At 36.4% G+C, this 15,295-nt stretch overlaps 1 protein-coding gene and 1 pseudogene across 7 annotated transcripts in view; both read right to left on the reverse strand.

Moving 5' to 3' along the window:
- LOC140613890 (small ribosomal subunit protein uS2-like) overlaps positions 1-11,813 on the reverse strand; it is a 71,748-nt gene extending 59,935 nt beyond the window's left edge. For 2 of the 7 annotated variants that reach the window (XR_012014775.1, XR_012014777.1), the window contains exon 1: positions 6,627-6,783. Coding sequence is in view for 3 of the 7 variants with exons in the window: in XM_072792380.1 (XP_072648481.1) it covers positions 4,646-5,434 (789 nt within the window). In the remaining 4 variants the exon portion in view is untranslated. Of the gene's footprint in view, positions 1-4,468; positions 5,762-6,235; positions 6,546-6,626; positions 6,784-11,692 lie in introns of those variants that run through there. The other 5 variants (XM_072792380.1, XM_072792381.1, XM_072792382.1 and 2 more) reach the window with 5 other exon arrangements.
- Positions 2,063-4,087, reverse strand: LOC140614429 (translationally-controlled tumor protein-like; annotated as a pseudogene).
- Positions 11,814-15,295: the final 3,482 nt, after the last annotated feature.

Genomic DNA, 15,295 nt, shown 5'->3' on the forward strand with positions numbered 1-15,295 from the left:
ACTCTTCTATCACAGAGGCTACTCAAATTAAACAACTCTGTAACCAGTTACTGTCTTTTACAAGCAAGGTAAGCAATAAATACTATACCTGTGTATTAAAAAGTTAAATACCAGCAATAAAATTTTTTGCCATTTTTTGCAGTATTAAAAAGAAAAAAAAAACTATGTGATCTATTGGTTAAGTTAGATTTTGGATTTAATATCTATTAATTCCATGAGAGGCAGCACTATTCCCCAAACTAGTGATGATCAGATGGATAATGTGACAAGTTCTCTCAATTGTGTCTTTCAATTTGAAAAAGTGTGGCCTCTCATGTGTCATTATAAAGGGCACCTTTAATTCCCTCTCCCATACCTTTTCAGTATTTACATTAGCAACATTGCACCTTAATTGTATTTTATAAAGCCCAAGACTCATTTAAATGCCTGAAAATTATGCCAAAGGGATTTCATTTACCACTGGCTGTGTAAGGGATAGAGTTATACAACCCCTATTAATGCTAATGGGAGTTCATGAATAAATCTTCAAAAATCCAGAGAAAAATGTATCCCAAGAAGGACATGAAATGAAGACAATAGGCTCACCAGAGCAAAATTAAATGGCAGTTTGATTTTCTGAGCTAATACCTCATAAAAATAGAAGTCATTTGCACTTGAAATCATTTAAGGATAGTGATTTCTTTAGTAAGAATTCACATATCTCTTTGACAACTTCTCTCACATAATTTGCACAAAGAGCAATTTTTATTATTGGCGATAACCTATAGCTTTCCAATATGGAATGACCTGAGGGCCTTCTATATAGTATTCCAGTTCCTCATAATTGTTATGGAATGACGATTGAGATGATAAAATACATTCCTAGAAATAAATCACCATGAAATTATATGATTGTAGTTTTAATACTACATATTAAAAGGTACTATCTATGTGAACTTCCATAGGTAATAGAATGTAACATTTTTATGTTCCTCATGGTAAATGGTACAGCTATTAAAAAAAATATGGTGGCAGTCTTTTAAAACTAAAATGTGATTATAAACATTAAACAAGTCATTCTCATCAGGTTTCCAATATGTTAAAAAAAACCTATAAACTGTTGAGATTTAAACTTTTTAAAATGATTCTTCTATTTGTTCGTTTGCTTATTTATTTTATGCAGAACTAACTTGTTTTTATGGAGCAACTGGGACTTTTTCCATAAATGATTTTGGTGTTTCATTATTTTAAGAGTTGTCTCCATAAACATTAAAAATGGAAATACAAGTATATTCAAAGCCAAATTTATGTACACTAACATGATCATCTTTTGTTGAAATTGGTTCTATGTAAATTTACTAGCCTTTACTAAAATTATATTTTATAAATATGTCAATAAAAATGAGTGACTTTTGAATATAGAATACTGTTTGCTAGAAAATGGTGGAGTCAATATCTCTCCAAACAATGGATGTTTTAGTATTTCAATTCTTAGGACTGTATATAGACTATTCATTTTCCTAGTCAAATTCTTTTATGAGATAGAGGTTTACTACATAATGTACTTCAACTTTTTTTCCCTTCCAATTGTATTAGTCTCTTTCTTTTTCGTAATCTCTTCCAGCATTAATTATTTCAGTTTGCAATGTAAGGAATCCACTTCAAATGTTGCCCAGCTATGAGCACGGTCTTTCCCTTTACCGGAACTCAAGGATTAAGACTCTTGGTTCTTATTTTTTATATTCCAGTCCCAGAAGTAGTTTTCATTGTAGAAGTTATTTGCAAGCCATCTTATGCTTTTTAGCACTAGTCTACAACCAGGCTCTAGCTTTTCCAGGACACTACACACTATGGATTTAAATATATATTAAACTATGAGGAATTTTCTCATTAGTTTAGACACATTTTATTTTTAGACTACTAACATGACCTGTTTCTTTCTTAAAAAGCATGTCTCTTTTCCAAATAAGTCAAGGTCAAAATAAATGAAGAGTTCAAGATGGCATCAATCCCTTTTGTCTAAGTCCTGATATTGTGTGGATGAAGAACAGCAGTCAGTTTTCCAGCTTAATACCCAAATTCATTAACATTTTTCCATTTCTAAACCATACTTAAAAGCATATATCCTGACCACTGCTGTGGTCATCAAGACAGTGTGGTACTGGCACAAAAACAGACACATAGATCAATGGAACAGAATAGAGAATCCAGAAGTGGACCCTGAACTTTATGGTCAACTAATATTCGATAAAGGAGGAAAGACTATCCATTGGAAGAAAGACAGTCTCTTCAATAAATGGTGCTGGGAAAATTGGACATCCGCATGCAGAAGAATGAAACTAGACCACTCTCTTTCACCATACACAAAGATAAACTCAAAATGGATGAAAGATCTAAATATGAGACAAGATTCCATCAAAATCCTAGAGGAGAACACAGGCAACACCCTTTTTGAACTCGGCCACAGTAACTTCTTGCAAGATACATCCACGAACACAAAAGAAACAAAAGCAAAAATGAACTATTGGGACTTCATCAAGATAAGAAGCTTCTGCACAGCAAAGGATACAGTCAACAAAACTAAAAGACAACCTACAGAATGGGAGAAGATATTTGCAAATGACATATCAGATAAAGGGCTAGTTTCCAAGATCTATAAAGAACTTATTAAACTCAACAGCAAAGAAACAACCAATCCAATCATGAAATGGGCAAAAGACATGAAGAGAAATCTCACAGAGGACGACATAGACATGGCCAACACGCACATGAGAAAATGCTCTGCATCACTTGCCATCAGGGAAATACAAATCAAAACCACAATGAGATACCACCTCACACCAGTGAGAATGAGGAACATTAACAAGGCAGGAAACCACAAATGTTGGAGAGGATGCAGAGAAAAGGGAACCCTCTTACACTGTTGGTGGGAATGTGAACTGGTGCAGCCACTCTGGAAAACTGTGTGGAGGTCCCTCAAAGAGTTAAAAATAGACCTGCCCTACAACCCAACAATTGCACTGCTGGGGATTGACCCCAAAGATACAGATGCAATGAAACGCCGGGACACCTGCACCCCGATGATTATAGCAGCAATGTCCACAATAGCCAAACTGTGGAAGGAGCCTTGGTGTCCATCAAAAAATGAGTGGATAAAGAAGATGTGGTTTATGTATACAATGGAATATTGCTCAGCCTTTAGAAATTACAAATACCCACCATTTGCTTCGACGTGGATGGACTGGAGGGTATTATGCTGAGTGAAATAAGTCAGTCAGAGAAGGACAAACATTATATGGTCTCATTAATTTGGGGAATATAAATAATAGTGAAAGAGAATAGAGGGGAAAGGAGAAGAAATGGATAGGAAATATCAGAAAGGGAGACAGAACATGAAGACTCCTAACTCTGGGAAACGAACTAGGGGTGGTGGAAGGGGAGGAGGGCGGGGGGTGGGGGTGACTGGGTGACAGGCACTGAGGGTGGCACTTGACGGGATGAGCACTGGGTGTTATTCTGTATGTTGGCAAATTGAACACCGATAAAAAAAATACATTTATTATTTTAAAAAAGTAAAAAAAAATAGAAATGAAAAAGAAAAAAAAAAAGAAAATCATATATGAGGTCACACCATCCTCATGACAGTCCAGCATAACAACCATGTCATCTGGATTCATGTTTTCAGCAATAATGAACCAGTAGTTTTTGAAATCAGCAAGGATGTGCATGATTTGTTCTGTAGCCCCTGTCATAAAAGGCTTTATCCTTTCTGGCCTCTGTTCTTCAAGTTTGCTTTTGATTGATTTCATATAATCTTTGATATACTTCTTGTTGGCTTCCTCTCTGAAGCTGGTTTCCATCACTTGCAGAGAGTGCAAATGATGGTTCATGACAACATCAATGTTAGTGATTACTATGCCTTTGGTACCTTCACCCTTGGGACCTTCAGTGGAGACATTTTCACCAATGAGTGAGTCAACATGCTACCCTCTGTTCTACTAATCATCTTCCCTTCCACCTCCCGGCACAGCCCATCCAAGATCTCCTAGATCTTGTAGATGTTGGAGAACATCTCACTGTTGCTTATGAGGTCCCAATAGATGATCATGACTGTGGCTAGAGAGAGACTATAGTGGTGCTAGCTTAGAGGTGTGGAACTTTGTAATTGTGACCGAACGTGGTGCAGCCAGAGTGGCAACCAGGGGTAGGAAAATGGGAGCGGAAAAGCAATGCATCTCAAGTTTTAAATGTTATCTGTATAAGATGATTAATAAATAATTTATTTAAAAGGTCAGGTGCACAAGAATTTTATTAAAATATATCTGTCAAGATGAGGTTTTGGTTCTTTTTTAATTTATTTTTATTATTATTTTTCTTTTTTTTTTTGTTTTGGTTCTTTTAAATGACAAACATAACAAAACAAAATATTTCAACTGTAAAAATATACTACACATACAACATATGTAGGTTTGTATTCTTTAAAATATTATTTGGACTTTTTTTTTACCATAAATTGAACTTAGCACTGGATGTAGAAATTATATTTGTTAAGATTCAACATTATCACACCCACTGAGTTGCTTATTTTTATTTTTAAATTTTTTTTAGAAACTGTTTATTTTCCATCAACCTTCTTTCCATTTTGTTGCTTCTGTGGAAGAGCAGCTTAAGACCACTTCGTGGTTGTTCCTCCCCATTCAGTGGCCGGAGCCGTGGGAGCTGCAGACCAATCTTCAGTGGCTGGCTGAGCGCTCCAGTCTTCAGGAGGGAACTGCTGAATAGGCACAGGGGACACCTGCACGCCTTCAGACCAGTCTGCAACTTCAGGCTGAGTAGCAGTGAACTCAGGAGCTGGAGCCATCCATTCACCCTGAAATTCCTCCTTAGTCACAGCCTTTTCAGCAGCAGCCTGTTCTTCCTTTTCAATCTCTTCAGGATCTCTGTAGAAGTAGAGATCAGGCAAGACTTCCCATGGGTGCTCACGGGAAATGGTGCCACACATGTGCAGGACTTCCCGGGCCAGCGTCCACCACGTGAGACCCACTGAGTGAGCTCCCTTGTTGTTGCAAGGGATGGCAATGTCCACGTAGCGCAGAGGAGAGTCTGTGTTACACAGAGCAACGGGAGGCAGGTTAACGTAAGATGCCTCTGTGAGAGGCTGGTGGGCAGCCCTGGGATCAGTAACCACCAGAAGCCTTGGCTCTCGGGAAGCTGCCTGGATCTGGTTAGTGAAGGTTCCAGGAGTGAAGTGGCCAGCAACAGGAGTGGCTCCAGTAGCAGCAGCAAATTTCAGCACAGCTCGCTGGTCAGTATTCCTGGATGACATAACACTGACATCAGCTGGGTTTTCAATGGCAACAATGGCACAAGCTGCCAACAGAAGCTTCTCCCAGGTTCTCTTCAGATTTATGATGTAGATACCATCACTCTTCCTTTTGTATATGTACTGTTCCATTTGGAAGTCATGGCAGGTGCCATCTAAGTGGGTTCCTGCTGCAAGGAATTTGAGGACATCCTGCTCCTTCTTTTGCAGAACATCAAGGGCTCCGGACGTTGTTAAAGTTTCCCTTTAAGTTACGTTGGGAATGCAAAACAACACCCTATGGACCCTTCCCTGGGTAGCGTGGAAAGCTGAGTTGCTTCTTAATATAAGCAAAGCAAGTAGAAGGAGAACATGGATGCCAGATGTCCTCTGGAGCCATCATTCATGGAATGCTTGCATTTAAAGTTCAAAATCTGATGACTCCCAGACACTTCACACTCTAAGTTTCCAAGGGCCAGACTGGTTGATAATACAAGTTCAAAGGGAAGAAAAAGGCATCATATGCAAACAACATTGTTAAAACCCATATTATCTGATATCCAAAACAATATAGTGAGAAGAGAAAGGGCTTTGGGGTAAGATATATAGCTTGAACCTTAGATCAGGAACTGAGAAGCACACATCTATACTTGTTGAGCTTCAGTTTCTTCATCTTATATATAAGACAAATACTATCTACCTTATAAGGTGATTAAATACAGAGATTATTTGCTAAACCCTTCTGGCTTTGTAAGTAACCAGTAGATAATAGTTACTGTTCAAGCATGTGTTGATTATACATATTAGTTGATGGTTGCTGGATAGCATCAACTTCCTTAAAGGTATAAATACATAGGAAATTGAAATTAGCTCCATGTGAATCCCTACAGTTTTATAATTCTTTTTTTTTTCAGTTTTATAATTCTTAACCTTTATTTGCTACCTTTATAATACCTCAGATTTATTCCATAAGATCAGCATCTGGTTCACCATAATCATAAATGGTAATCTTTTTGCTGTTTCCAGAATCTGATTTCTCATCTTGAGTTTGAATAGCACCTCAGATAGCAAGAGTAATAGCCACTTATCCCAAAACTCCCTAGTTAGTACTTCTGTCATGATCAAACTGGGTACTCCTTATATTCAACTTGTTGACACAAATAACTATCAAAAGTGGAATGGAAGAGCAAAATAGTGAACTATTTTATAGAAAATAGGGAACACCATTCTACTGTTCCAACCCTCTCTTACCAAAAAAACCCAAAACCATAAAACAAAACAAAACAAAACAAAACAAAAAAAACAAAATGAAACGAAAACCATCTTGAAACCCAAGACACCATACACTTTAAAGGTCCAAGTGTGCTCGCTTAAGATGAATGAGGGTAGGTAGTAACTTCTTGAAATCTGGCTTGACCACTGCAGAGCTACTTCAGTTTCAGGGGAGAAACCAACACATTGGGTCTGGAGTTAGCATTGCTTAGATAAATAGAATGTGCACAGCAGCAGTTCCAGCCTGTTACCAAGGCTCTATTCATACAACGGAACTCACTTAAGGTCACTACCACTAATGGCAGTCGATGCACATGAATCCATTTCCTTATGACTCTTATTTGCATCAGCACTCCTAATTTCTGTAGCATTTCCGAGTCAATTTCATCATAAGCAAGGGCATTTGTGTTGTTATTGTTAATTCAACTGTTTTCTGAAGGCAAATATGGAACTCTGAAATACCAGAAGGAAATAAATATATAAATATTACATATTTATATATATAGTATGTAAATATAATATTTCTTCTAAATCTTTCACTCTGAAGAGTGTGCTTTACAAACTGATTTTTCAGCTTTGTCATGAGTCTTATTTTCCTTTTTCCCAAGCAAAGATAATCATAACAAAATTCTTTAACAACCCTCTCCATACTCTCTTTGATGTAGAAAGAGCCCAGCTGCAATTTATTCCCTCTTCCTTTTATCTCCTGGGAAGAGGAGAAGCTGGCTGGTTTAACCAAGTCATAACCTTCTTCACAGAGAGAAAAAAAAAATGTGTCCTACCAGATGGAATGAGTAGTAGGGAACTCTCTCTCTCTCTGAATGCTGGTGCAAGCTTCTATCTAGTCCTTCTATGTATCACACCTGTTGTATTTATTATAAAGAAACCTGTAGTATCCCAACATTGGTTTTTAGATTCACCAGAGTAGGTATATCTTCTTTACTGTGAATGTCTTAATATCAAAAGAAATATAACGATATCTGTCATCTGGAGGCCACTGCTTTCTTCACATACATTATTACTGCTTCTAAAGTGATAGTGGCCGGGAGCTTGACCAGACTCATACAAGAAAAGCTATCAAAGGGGTAAAACAGTTGCTTTATATGTTATCAGAACAATGGGTGATGACATTTGGTGACAGTGTGCAAGTATTGGGCCCGTAGCCCTCGTGGTAATAAACATGAGCAACAGTAAAAAGCAATCATGTGCTAATCTTCTTTTCAGTTTAGTAATCATTTTTTCGATGATACTTTATGGATATAACTTCATTTTGCTATTTTTAATTTGCTTTATCTATAAGAGGAATACACGTGCTGGATCATAAAGTCCAGTCAGTAGTGAAGGATATAACATGAAAATGAAAGTTTACTATCTTCCACTCAAACACTTTTAAATATTCTATTTTTAGGAGCTGAAATAATTATCTCTCGAGAAATATAAATGTTACATACACACACCTATTTGTTAATTTGTCAATATTAAACATGATCTAACCATCCATAAAAGTTGACACTTGCTGTAAGTTCCATTCTTTCCTTCTATACCTCTAAATCTTCGCTAACAAAAAAAAAAATAATAATAAATAAATAAATCTTCGCTAACAATATAAATTCGTATTTTTATTTATTATTCTATTGTAACCCTTATATTTGTATATAGCACAGTTAAATGGCTATTTCTTTACACAAATATCTTCTGAGAGCATATTGACTTCTAAAAGAAGGGAAAGACAGGGAGGAAGTATATTGGACTTATTTATTTTGCATATTAATACACTTGCTTGCTTATTTGTTTTATTGTATATTCTCTTAATGGAGATTTTCACTTTATGCCTAAGGCACTCTAGCTACTTAATCATCTATTTGTTATAAAGAACCCATTGTTTAAAGGCATTTTTCTGAAAATCCAAAGAATTTCTTTCTTTCTTCTCTTTTCCTTTTTTTTTTTTAAGATTTTATTTATTTATTCATGAGAGACAGAGAGAGAGAGAGAGAGGCAGAGACACAGGCAGAGGGAGAAGCAGGCTCCATGTAGGGAGACTGACGTGGGACTCCATCCCAGATGTCCAGGATCACGCCTTGGGCTGAAGGCGATGCTTAAACCCACTGAGCCACCTGGGCTGCCCTTTTACTTTTTCTTTTTCTTTTTCTTTTTCTTTTCTTCCTTTCTTTTTTGTTCTTTTTTCTTATTTTTTTGGAGAGAGAGAGCACACTCTAGTGAGGGAGGGGAGTGGGGCAGAGAGAGAGGGAGAGAGAATCTTAAGCAGGATCCATGCCCAGCAAAGAGTCTGACACAGGGCTCAATCTCATGACTGTGAAATCGTGACCTGAGCCGAAATCAAGACTCAGACCAATGCTTAACCGACGACACTGCCCAGGTGCCCCAGTCCAGAGAATTTCTATTTTAATTTATAGCAATTACTTTTCATTTTAGAATTATCCTTACTTTTTTTTTTTTTTCTATGTTAGGCCATTTCTTGGATGCCTTGGAATCCTTAATATAGCTATATTACTCCTAAATAAATACACAGAAAAGGCCTGTGAATGGCACCATGTCTGAGCTCATGTAAGTCCAAATTAAGTCTGTTTTCCTCTTGTACTTGATTGATCATTTGACCGATATTCTGATTTCTGTGTTGTTTGTTCATTTGTCCATTTGAGTCCATGTTTTTTGTGTTGTTCTTTTTCTCCTCTCTGGTTTTGATCTTGGTCATCCATTCATGTTTATTAATTAAGAATTCTGTTATGTAATATTCGCTGATAGGGGTATTCTCTCTAGCATTGTATTTTATAGCTATTCATATTTTCTTTTTAAATATCTTCTACTTTGAAATATCAGAATCTCTTCACTTTTGTCATATCAATATATATATTTATGACATACTCTTTATAATATTTTATAGAAACATCCATATGGCTTTTATAAATGATCAGACTGCATATTTTCCATTTCTACTGGGTCTACACCCTGTTATCAATGTTCATAACTTCCTACAGTGATTTCAAAGTAACCTTCCCATGGTCTTTTCACCCCCAGCCAGCATTCATTTATTTCACATTAGAAAAGATCCATTTTAGCAAATGATTCATTGAGTCTTCCATGTCCGTTTCTGTAGTGAAATAAAGGGAGCAGAGGAGAAATGCCATTTACTTTTCTCATGTTAACTACCTTTGAAGCTCCTTGAACTACATCAATAAACACAGATCACTAAGGGATATTGACCTGAGAAGAGCATATCATGGTTTAAAGCAATTGCCTTCAGATATGGTTTCAAATGGGAAAGACTGGCTTTAAAAATGAAAACTGGTATATTGAGAAAGGTGCATTACAGCTGCCCAGCTAACCAAGTTTTCCATTAGAAAGAAGTAGAGAAGCACTAGATGCCCAAGTAACTGCTTCAATGCATTTGTTTCCTGGTAGCCTCAGGAGGTGTTATAATTACCCTGCTGGTGTGTTCCACTGGAGGACTACAGTATTCTGTTCAGGTCTGTTTCCAAAGTAATTTTTGGATTTAAAAGTAGAATAACTCAATAAGAGTTGTTCTCACTGGGAGTCATTCCAGTTCCCCCTAAGCTTCCATATAAAGACAGGATTTGAGAAACAATGAATAAGATAATCCTTTTAAATCTTTCTCTTGATTGGAAGCAGTTCAATTTATTCCAAAGGCAGATTACTGCAAAAGAAATTCTAAATTAGACTTACTTAATATGTCTTGCTCCAGGGATCTCTAGAAATATTTTGGGATATTATATTTTGATATCTAGGGGAATATATATATATATGTTGTTTTAATCTGTTCAACATCTTTTACTTTTTCTTCTTATAATGAGATCTCATTTTATTTGGAAACTGTCTCCCTTTGTCCTTCCCCACAGCAGTGTGGAGGACTCCAGTCCTACAATGTCCTGACCCCTGCTCAAAGGTTAGGTTGGTAGTTGAGATTGTGCTATCAACATATCCTTCCACTCTTGGTCAGCGCTACTCTGTGATCAGAATCTTTCCCTGGGATTTTTTATAAGCCCCCTTTGGTTAGAGATCTACACATAAGCTTGCCAGTTCATGAGACTGAAAACAGTACTACAGAAATGTGAGGTTAAAAGAGGCTGTGCTGGCAGTAAGTGGCCTGTAGGCTTCTCCAGCTCTTGGAGTCTCTGCTTCTCTCTGCTCATTCCCAAAATTTCATTGCATGAATTATCCTAGTTTCCCACCACTAAATCCTATATTTTCTAAAACTGGTATGATTTTTAAATAAAAACTCCTTGTAACATATGTTAAGACATTTCATATGTCAAAAGGCAGCTTGGTAGAAAAGAAGGTGAATGAGTTTAGAATGCTGATATACACTGACTAGAATGCAGACTGTCACTATACCACCTTAGCAAGCTACTTCCCTTCTATTTGATTGTCTGCTAAAAATGTGTTAATGCTTATTTTAAAGAACAGTACATCTCAAAGTACTTATAACTAAAGGATCTCAGTAACATCACCAAGTATCTATGTTCTAAGAACCATGGAGGCAAATAACAGGAGCCCAATTAATACTATAAGGATGATTACAAAAAATGATTACAGTTAAGGACTTAGAGAAGTAAAGGATTTCAATATAATCAAAATGCTGTGAGAAAATAAATGAGCACCTGACTTACACCTGGAGCCATGGAAATAGAAACTGAAGTCCATAGGTTAAGGAGTTTGTCAAATAACAAACAGCATTACAAGCACACACTGACATGAAGAGCATTAGAACATACACATGCACACACACACGCACACAAGACATTCATACACTCTGGGCAAAGAACAATGACTAGCAACCATGGGAAGAAAGGGGAAATATATCAATCATCAGCATTGAAGTATTCTTGAGGTATCATTTAGGTTCCTACTTTCCACTTTTGGAATAGATTTTTAGCTTTCAACTAGGATTTATATATCAGTCAACAAAACCAGTGCCAAAAAAACCTCAAAACCAAACCAAACCAAAAACCCAATAAACAAACACCAAGCCAAACCCATTGCATTCCTTAAAGTAACTTAATTTTGCCTCAGAATTCTCATTTTGTTTAGCATGTGGGAAATTAATTCCCAATCCCTGCTCAGTCCCTTGTGTTTTCTGCAATCTGGGATACACTCTGGTACCTCTGTCTGCAAGGTTTCTTCAGACCCACCGGGCTCTACTTCTTTTGCCTTGCATCTTCTGTACAAGGGTGGGGACATACTAATCTTTGGGGGATCATTGCCCTGGGGTCCTACCATTTCCTCACAACAATGCCAGTAAGCCTTCTCGCCATGGAAGCCTCAGAATCTCAACTCTTCATAAATTCTGAGAATCTCTTTTATATTCAGAAAAAGCTTTTTATCTATTTTAAGCATGGAATCCCAGCCATATACTGAAGCTTACATTTGCAGAGAAGTGAATTTAGATCAAAGGAATAGCCTCTGTCTGCAGCAGGTTTCATAATTCTCAGAGGGTCTGGGAAAAAAGTAACTATCACAATACATTCCCAGCATTAAAAACTTATTTTAATAAATATTTACTGAGAACCTAATGTGTCCCAGACATTCATCTACATGCTTAGATTCTAACAGTAAAGACCTGCAATAAACAAAGAAAAGAATACATTAAAAATTATAGAGTGTGTTAAAAGGTGGTAAGTGCTATGATGAAAAAAAGAGCAAGTTAAGGGAGATAAATAGATGAATTTCATTTTTAAATAGGGTGAGCATGATAGGCTTGAATGACTGAGATTTAAGGGAGGCAAGGCAGGTAGCTATGAGGTTATCTGAGGAAAGAGTGTTGCAAGGGGGAAAAAATGCTCTAAGTTGGGAAGAGTAGCAGTGTGTTTGAGGAACAGCAAGAAATAGTGGCTGAAGCTAAATAAGCTAGAGGCAGAAAAAGGACGAGATGAAGTCAAAGAGGTACCAAGGGCCAGTTCATAAAGAACCTCTAAGGGCATTGTTGAAGGACATTGTTGTAAGAACTATTTATCATTGAAATAGGAACCACTGAAGACTGTGGAGTATCTTTTAAATCTTTTAAAAACACATAGTTGACAGAGTGCCCTCCCAACTTACCATCAAGTATTTTTAAAATTAACATAATAAAATTCAAATAAACCGTAAGGATTATAGAGCACCAAGTCCCTATTTTCTAAACATAGAAGGTGATGAAATCATTTAACAGCACTTCTGAGCAACTTGAGAAAGGAAGCTGCATGTTGTCCCCAGATGAAATTTTCAAAGGGCCCACAGCAGGCTGAGCTCCTCTACCAAACAGCAACAGAGAAAAGTCCTTATGTTCTAGGTGGAATTTACCTTAAACACTTGGAATCAGCTGGGAAATACAGATGAGCCAAGGAATAAGCCAGCTACTTTGCTGGCAAAGAGTCATTAGTGTAAGACCTTCTTATGTGCAATACATTTAAGAGTGTTACATACAATACCAAAAACCATACAGTAGGATGTCAGCCTCAAAGGGTCAGAGGAATTTTAAATATTTATAAATGAAAGAATTAGATAACAATCTGGAAATTGTGCTCAACATATATTTTTATTTCCATATATGGAAAGTGAGATATAACTAATTATTCAAAACAAGCATTATGACTAGTGGTTGATACTTTCTATCTATATTTATGTGAAATACATAGAGAATGTTATTAGCTAGCTGTGAAACTGTTTTATGTAATTTTTACTTCTGCAATTTCTAAAGAAACTGAGTTATAACTTTGTTGTTACTACTGTTATTTCATTTCTAAAACTAAAATGTGAACTTCTATGTCACTTTGTCTAGCATTCACTTAGTATTTTTTCAAATACTCTTATTTAACAGTGTTTAAATTATCCGATCTCCAACTAAATTGTAAAGAGCTCAAAATAAATAGTTCCAATAATTGTTTATATCACCTAGAGAAATTTAACAAAGCCTGGGATAAAGACGCTGAGTAAATGTGTAAGTGTAACTTTTAATATCCACACTTAGACTTTGGAAATGTGTGAAATGTTGTTTTTCCTAGTACATTGTCATTTTCTGGGGATAGTATAAATCTGAAAAATCCACTACATATTCTGGTAGTCCTCTCCCTCCATGAATCTTTCATGCCAAACCAAGAAGGTAAGCTCATCTTTCAGAGGTTAAAATTACAAAAGAAAAGTTTGTAAAAATTAAGAAAATCTATCGTTCTTCTAAAAAAAAATGGTGTAGAAACGTGGCAAAGAAGTCTTTTAGACAGGAAAGATAAAAGTAAGTCAAAGTATAGATACAAGAACCAAAAATAAAGAAAAGAGTACAAGCCAATGCTGCTTTGGACAGAAATCGTTTATTGTCACCTTCCCATGGCAAATGACGTGAGTGGTTTCTGGAATTATAATACTTTAAGGAATGCATCTTTTATTATGCAACCCCATGGAGGTAAAAATGAATTCTATTTTGTATTTAAAAAGCATAGTTTCTCTATAATCTGTGTTTTTTGAAGATTTCTGACCCCAGGACAAATGTGTTAACAGTGCTGCTCTAAACATACCTGTAATCTGGCATTTCACTCAACTCCCTCTGGTCCTCTGTGCACTTTCCCTTTCATTACATTTTCTTAACTTTTATAGAAAATTATGAAAGTCATGATGGCAACAACTACAATGGATAAAGTTTGCAAAGAACTATGTTGGCCCAGGTCACAGAGGAAAAGTAAAAAGGGATGATGTGATGAGATAGATATGTTACAGTTTAGAGGGAAGGAAGGCACCAGAAGAGTCCAAGCTGTTCCAACCTGCCACTGTTTGAGTCTTCCCACAGCAGGGACCAGACCCTGCATGAGTGAGCCTTCAGATAATTTCAACTCCACCATCTGAGCCATCTGAGCACACACTGAGTGAAGCACAGACAGGCTTACCCTTTTCAAGCCCTGCACAGAGTACAAATTCATGAGGAAAAGAAATGCTGTGAAACTATTAAGTTTGGTGATGGTTTTTATGCAACATTAGGCAACTGAAACACAGGGAAACAGTGATTTAAACAACTGTGGACTTTGCTTCAGAAATAATGAAGGTCAAAGACATTTGAAAACTTCTTTGAAGTGTTTAAAGACAAAGCTATCAACCCAGAATTATGTATCTAGGCAATACATCCCTCAAGAATATGACAAAGTAAAGACATATTAAGTAAAAGAAAACCACAGAATCTGTTCCCAGCAGAGCTGTAGGACTAGAAATAGTACATGCGCATCAGATTGCAAGAGAAACTCAGATCTTCAGCAACAAATAAAGCATCAGAAATTCACGCAAATTTGACTGTATAAAGCAAAAATTATAGTATTTTTCTTCTGGAGATATACTACCTTGAATAACATACCATAAAGAATGATGGGGGTAGGGTAAATGGACTACAAAATTGCAAAATTTTTTACATTTTACATGAAAGGTTACAATATTATCTCTAAATAAACTGAAAATTAGAGGATTCATATGTTCCCTGGAGTAACCAATAAAAATCATGTATAACTAAGAATACAATTAATATGAATTAATTATTGATCTAATTAAAAGTAAAACCAGCCAGAATGGGTATATTAAAAAGACATAATTTTGTGTTGTCAACGTTTACTTTAAATAGTACATATCCCAGGTAAACCAAGTGTATGTATGTGTGTACATATATACAACACATAGTTGACCCTTGAACAATGCAGAGGTTGGGGCACTGAACCCACCATGCAGTTGGAAATCCACATAGAACTTTGGACTCCC

The sequence above is a fragment of the Canis lupus genome, chromosome 22 (assembly GCF_048164855.1).
Source record: "Canis lupus baileyi chromosome 22, mCanLup2.hap1, whole genome shotgun sequence".
NCBI lineage: Eukaryota > Metazoa > Chordata > Mammalia > Carnivora > Canidae > Canis > Canis lupus.